This window comes from Eucyclogobius newberryi, unplaced genomic scaffold (genome assembly GCF_026437365.1).
Source record: "Eucyclogobius newberryi isolate DKJ021-1_F unplaced genomic scaffold, fEucNew1.0.hap1 SCAF_20, whole genome shotgun sequence".
Taxonomy (NCBI): domain Eukaryota; kingdom Metazoa; phylum Chordata; class Actinopteri; order Gobiiformes; family Gobiidae; genus Eucyclogobius; species Eucyclogobius newberryi.
Genome location: NW_027315835.1, coordinates 17,558,762 through 17,565,707, shown reverse-complemented (window position 1 = coordinate 17,565,707; position 6,946 = coordinate 17,558,762). Strand labels below are relative to the sequence as shown.

Genomic DNA, 6,946 nt, shown 5'->3' with positions numbered 1-6,946 from the left:
AAATATCAACACATGCTTATGTATCGGCCTAGTCAGAACAGTTAGCTAATGTCTTTTTTAGAAACCAAAGTATATATTTCACCGAATTAGAACATACATGTCCTGCAAATATAAAGTCTTCTTTTAATGAGTCGAGAACATTAAGCATAACTACTTTTATAGGCCGACTTGAATTCATATCAAATTGAATGAGGAAAGGGTAGGCGTACTTAGACATTGCCTGGCTACTTCCCCTTATAACAGACAAAATACAAAAAAGATATGAAGTAGCCTACAAAAAAGTGAATGACACTTAACTATGACTCACATAACTACACGTGGTAGTTAAATATATTGTATATATGTCATTATATTGATTATTTCCACAGAGGTCAATCTGACAGACGCCATCTCTATCCATGATTTGATTGGACATGTGGACCTCACTAAATACTACCGCTACAATGGCTCGCTGACCTCTCCCTTGTGTAATGAAAAAGTGCTTTGGACTGTTTTTGAGGAGCCCTTATATGTCAACGCTGATCTGGTAAGTCTGTCACAACTTTCCTGTTCCCCTCCTTTACATTTTTCCATTGCACATTCCCTCACGTCACAGAGGGTTACATAAATCACAGCTGTGCTACTTGATCAAGAGCTAAAAGTGCAGGTGAAGAACTGGTTTATGTTGGTTTTGTAACATGCTCCACATGACTGAAATCAGATCATGTGCATTTGACTTATTTAACTGATGACAGTCTTCAAGGGGAGACAGATATTACCTCCATGAAGTGTCCTGTCTGAAACTGTCTGTCAGGCGTCCAGTCAAGTACACCGACCAATTCAGAACTGCAAGGCAAACAATGGTCTATAAGGTCTCAGGCAAGCAATGTAGGAAAGTAAGTGAGACTTCAACAATCAAACTGACAAAAGAATAGAAGCCTTCAAGAAAGAATGAAAATAGTATTGTGAGTCATGACGTCTACCTACATCAAGTGTCATCTCATAATCATCAGGGAAGAGACTGTGATCATAACAGCAAACAATGAGAGAAGTTACGGAAACAGTGAGTGTAGATAAAATACCAACCGTCTCATGTCCTCTGAGAAAAGATGCTAAAGACTGAGGTATTATTCAGTCTTAATTTCTAGCTAAATGTGATAGGTTAGGAAGTTAACTAAACCAAAAAGGGCGTGCTTTTGAGTTGGTCTTGCAGCGACGTCATTCAACAATGTGTGTATCTTCTTCAGCTTCAGCTTTTCCCCTTAAAAACACAAAAAACCAATGTCTTTCGGCCGATGCAAGAGCTCAAAGGTCGTCAAGTGTATGCTTCGCCAGCAGTTCACCTCCCATCTGGTGAGTCACAATGCATGCTGTGACATTCATGTGTCTGTAAATATCATTTCAAATCAATATTTTTTGTATGTATTTTTTCTGTAGCTCATCACTGGTGCTACGATGAACACGAATGTGGTATGAACATAGTTTTGTGAACAAACAATAACCAAATATTCAGTTTCTTAATCAAGTTCAAGTTAATTTACCTGACTCATACACACCATACAACCATGTAGTAAGTCAACCCTTTTTCAGATTATGGTCCAGAAAAGTGGCACGCCTTGGCCGGGTCTTATTGTGCAGGATCAAGACAGTCCCCTCTCGACATCAGCTCAAAGGACGCAATGGTAGACAAACTTCTCGACGCCTTTCATTTCACGCACTTTGACGACAAACATGCCATTGATTATGTCATCAACACCGGACACTCAGGTTTGTGAATATTTTGTGAATCATAAATTGGACCGCCGCATTCATACTAAGAAAAATAAATATGAATGTTTTCTGCAGTGAAATGTGTCCTCAAAGATGGCCTGGTGGAGGTGTCTGGGGGAGGTCTGGGACATGTTTACTCTGTGCTGCAGTTCCATTTCCACTGGGCCAACAATGCTTCCGACTCCAAAGGCTCAGAGCATCTGCTTGACTCAAAACGATTCCCCATGGAGGTACAGATATTCTGTTATTACAAATTCAGTTTTTGTTAAAACATGAGCGTAATTATATTTTTGTTCAGATGCACATAGTGACAAAAAGGAAGGATTTAACATTGGAGGAAGCGCTGAAGAATGGCAATGGTCTGGCAGTGCTGGGATTCTTTATTGAGGTAAGGCAGAACTTGCCTTGGCCTTGTTACGTTCTCAGAAATCAGATGTATACATTTATTTTTGTGGCTTTTTTCAAGGGTTCTGAGGGAACAAAAAACAGTGGCGCAGCAGAAACACCAAGTCTTGTATGTCATTTATAGGGCAAAACAGTACAGCTTTACTTTGAGCTAATTCTGACATGTTAAATTATGTTAAACAAGGAACCCAACCCCTCATCAAATACTGAGGCCTGGAAACACCTCACAAGCTATTTAAAGGACATAAAAAAAACAGGTACCTTTTAACATTTACCGATAGTTTACTCCATAAGTCACAAGAGGTGGATCATCCAGTCAGCAGTAAACTGTGTTTTTAGACACCAAGGCAAACTTCTCCGCTGAGGTCTCCCTTGATGACCTACTGGGAGATGTGAACCGCGGGTCGTACTACCGCTACAATGGCTCTCTGACCACTCCAAGCTGTAATGAAGCCGTGGTGTGGACGGTGTTCAAACACACCGTCAAGGTGGACCCCAGTCTGGTATGTACACAACCACCTGACCCCATTGTAATTGTTGAATCCACTTTCCAGAGATGGAGAATGTACTCAAATTAATTATCAAGTAAAATATTTAAAGGTGATGACATTACTCAATAATGCTTATGGCCAGTACTTTTTCAGGTGCTCAGCTGCTTAGCCTCTGTTGTGCTTTTTAAATGGTAATATCTGAATTTTTCTAAATCAGACATTCATGAGAAATTTACTTCCTGAACCACTTCGAACTTTGAAGTGGGCAGGACTGTTGAGCTGCTGTAATTCCATAACTGTTACCTAACAACCATAATGTAAAACTTGGCAGCAAGCAGCAATGATCGGCCCACGCTGCCGCCCAGCAACGCTAACGCACCCCAATTTTCAGAGATTTGGCGATTTTTCCATTGGAATAACATGGGAGGTTTCTGTCATTGCTACGGCTAAGCCGTAAAAAATATGACTTGGGTCTCATTGACATGCCAAAATAGAATTTTGTGCCAAATTTAATACAATTTTGAAAAATGTTACTCCCCATATAAAGTTGTATTCCACTCTGTATCTCACATTTATATCTCGCCAAATGAATTTGTTTCACACAGGGTTTAACAACTGATTAAAATTTGACGCAATTCGGACTTTGTAAGCACAAAAGGCAGCAAATTTAAAATTTGGGAAATTGGTGAAATTCTAGCTACAGTTTGTGGCTTCGCAGCACAGACACGTTTCAGCTTTTTTGGGCCTACGCCCGAGGAGGAGTTTGTAAAAGTTGCTCATTGTTGACTAATTTTGAGTAAATATGCATGATCCATGATACATGTAAATAGGGGCGACGGGGATGCTTTACATGCCACAGTATTCTGGATACTGTCAGAATATTCCAGTGAGACTAAACTTATTCCTCATAACCAGCATACTGTCATGAATACACTCAAAGTGTCAATGTGAGGTAAGTGATTATCTAAAATGAAATCTCCAAGGTGTGTTTGCCACTTCAAAAGAATGAAACTTCCTTGTCAAGTATTCCCACATCCAAAGTCACCTGTTCAGATGAACCCATGACTGCCTGTCATCAAAGATCAGATTGGACTTCTGATGTATTTTTATATTGTTAATTTTGATAATTCACAATTGAAGACATAGAAACAGATAAGTTCCAACAGATTTAAAGATAGAACCAAACCGCAAGCATTGATAAATGTATCAACCCTGACTTTACATCATATTCAAATTTCTTCTATCAAGTTTGAGATAATAATGTCCCATTATAATGTTGCAGTTGCTTGTTGGAGAGAGCGTGTGTTTTGTGAGACTATGTGAATGTGGGGGATATGGAGTGTGGTCTACAGTTTCCTTTTTGTTCAGAATCACATAGAGGCTGTGTGTACTAAAGTGAATTTGTTTACAACAAATTATTCCTCCCATTTCAACATTGAGCCATTTTTAAAGATACAAGTTTAATTTAGGTCAAATGCAGAGGTCAAATTTTCCTAATAATAAAGTTTACTTTAACCCTAATCTTGATAACCTTAACCTAAATTTACATTTAATTATGTCAAATTATTTTCAAAATACAGAATAGAATAGAATAGAATGTTGAAACATCACCATGACCACAGCCACCATTCTGTTTAAAATCGAATTGACAATCTTTTTTGCACATGAGTTTTGCCTGTTTTGACAAAGTTTGTTTGAAGTGTTTTTGATGAAAACTGTTTGAGGAGATGTCATAAGATGATAATGACTGAAATTCTATAGAATTTGTGGCAGTGTTATGATATTGTTTCATGTTTCAACTGCCTACATTGATTTCTTTCTCCAGCTCCCCATTGAAGCCGTGTGAATTGATTTTGAGGAAGTACTACCGAGGTTCAATATTTTTTCTTGGGGTCTTCACTCCAAATTAGAGCTCACTGAATTAAAAAAAATGGATACATATATTATTAAATATTTCTACTTGCATATTAGTTATTATTTACTACTTGATTTTTGCATTTTCCCTCTAAATTTGACTGTTACAACTGGATCTCACACTAATGCGAGGCGGACGTGTCAGAAGCTCGTACTCAGGCCCTAACTAGGAAGGAAATATCTCTATGTCACTTAAACAATGATATATGCTCCTTTCTACTCCATCAGATGCACCTGTTTCCGACTACTATAGGATTTCATGACGTGTTCCGACCAGCACAGGATCTTCACAAACGGATCATTTACACATCTGCAGCTGCTGCAACACAACAACCCACCCTTCTGGTTTTGCTGATGCTCACCTCTGCAAATGCTGTTCTGTCAAACTAACGCTCTTTCTTCAAAATGTGTTAGTGAAAACATGCAATGCAGGTTTTAGCAGCATATTTGATTATCTTTATTTTAATTTGAACTGTGAATATAATTTGACAATAGGTCTGTCCCTTTGCACGTTTCAGATTTGTTGGAGCACTTTAATATATTACACAATCATAGTCAGAGCCACTTAATGCACTCAATGTCATAATACCCTTCACCTGCTATTCATTGTACACAACCATGGTCACAGCCACTTAGTGTGCATATGTTTTTACCTGCACAGCGTGTTAGATTTAGATCTATTTTTAAACTTATTGATCTTGTTTTTTAATAGCATGCTTCTATTCTTCTGCTGTTGTGTTGCAACATAGGAATTACCCTTGGTACAAATAAATAATCTCTCATCAAAATCGTTTAAGATCCATCAAATATCAGAGGCCACAGTGGCTCAGTGGTAAGACTGTTTTTGACTTTGCGTTCGTCATCTATGTAAATTAATTAAATGAATATGCACAAACTAAAGCACCTTAAAGTATATAAGTGTTATTCAAGATTAATGCACCATTATTATCAATGCAATATAGATCATGTCATAGCCTTTATGCACCACACATAACTCCATTGTTGATGAAAAAGCATGCTGAACGTTTTTGAATATGTATATTACGCCTGGTCAACATTTATCTGTGGCACCTTTAGAGGATGCTTAGTGGGGGGAAAACTTAAAAAAAAAAAAAATTCTGTTCTTCCAATGACGTGATTGAACATCTGTGGTAAAGAAATATTATATATAGAGACATGTCTACATTAAGTCTTAATGCAAATTTAATCCACTGAAACGACTGTATTACAAAGTGTTTTATTTTATATATTCAAATTAATTTGGTTATAATGTTTAGTTCATTGCTGATACTGCAACTTGTGCCTGTCTGTTTTGTTATGTAATGACTTTTTATTTAGCCATCCTGGGACTTATTTATATACCAGTTTGTTTTACCTGGGGACAGTGATTAAAAAGATATTTACTTATTAGACCACTTTGTGACATATTCGGGACAGGCACAAACCCTAAGGCTCACCTTGCCTTTGAATCAAGTGACTAAGTGAATCAAGTGATTAACAGCTCCATCGGCTATTGGAGATTCACGTCTCTACTTCCACTTCTGGTCTGCGATCTATAGAAACGTAACCCAGAGGCTTGGAATTCAAAATCCCTCCTCTGTAAGAACAGTCCTCAGAACTTATTGTGGAACAGACTGAGTCTGAATGGTGGCCAGGGTTGGCCAGGTGCCGCCCCGTGTTAGGACGGTGCAACCACATTTATGAGTTCAGTGAAGGAGGAGCACTGGTCCTCCTGTAATTGTAGTGTGGTCTTGGCAACTGTGGTGAAAATGCAGGAGATCTTTTTTTTTAATTCAGGGTCATCCTGAGGCTCTTCTTTGGCTTATTGGATGGACCGGGACTCTGGGGGCTCCTGCAGGAAGGCTTGCCCCCGTTTCCACCTTCCATTGTTCCTTCCAGCTCCTGCAAGGTTTTACCCCAAGTGACATTGTCGGCTAGGGTTTTGTGCTGTATTCAAATCCCTCCAACTCAACGGATCTACCAGCACCTGGATCTCAGGCACTCATGTGGTTTTAGCCTCCAGCAGCTGTATTGCTTTCTGATCCTGCCTTGATCGCACCACCAGCTTTTCACTGCGATAGGGGAGGATGTCTAATTGACAGAACTTTTCCATATTCTGGAGTACTTCAGGGAGACATGGTGGAGAGGTGGAGGCACTGCTGGATGGTAGATGGTTGTTTGCCATTGTTAATTGTGGCTCCTGAACTGTCCAGCCTAACCTTGTTCTCACAGCAGCGGGTCCCCCTGGATGTCCGAGGCGCACAGGGGCAACTTGAATGTGTGGGTAATCTGATCACATCAACAGCAGGGGGTGTGCTTTGTTCATTGCTGGGAGTGGGAGGCTTCTTAGGTTCCTGTACTTTTGCTGGAGTACCTCCAATGAGTAT

The 6,946-nt window shown here is 39.2% G+C and overlaps 1 protein-coding gene across 1 annotated transcript in view; it reads left to right on the top strand.

The window, feature by feature from the left end:
* Positions 1-4,969, top strand: part of LOC140368761 (carbonic anhydrase 4-like) — an 8,491-nt gene extending 3,522 nt beyond the window's left edge. The window contains exons 5-13 of the mRNA XM_072455822.1: positions 369-526; positions 1,227-1,332; positions 1,417-1,449; positions 1,570-1,746; positions 1,825-1,979; positions 2,048-2,184; positions 2,326-2,411; positions 2,494-2,657; positions 4,788-4,969. Of these exons, the coding sequence (XP_072311923.1) occupies positions 369-526; positions 1,227-1,332; positions 1,417-1,449; positions 1,570-1,746; positions 1,825-1,979; positions 2,048-2,184; positions 2,326-2,411; positions 2,494-2,657; positions 4,788-4,949 (1,178 nt within the window). The 3' untranslated portion in view covers positions 4,950-4,969. The remainder of the gene's footprint in view (positions 1-368; positions 527-1,226; positions 1,333-1,416; positions 1,450-1,569; positions 1,747-1,824; positions 1,980-2,047; positions 2,185-2,325; positions 2,412-2,493; positions 2,658-4,787) is intronic.
* The last annotated feature ends 1,977 nt before the right edge of the window (positions 4,970-6,946 follow it).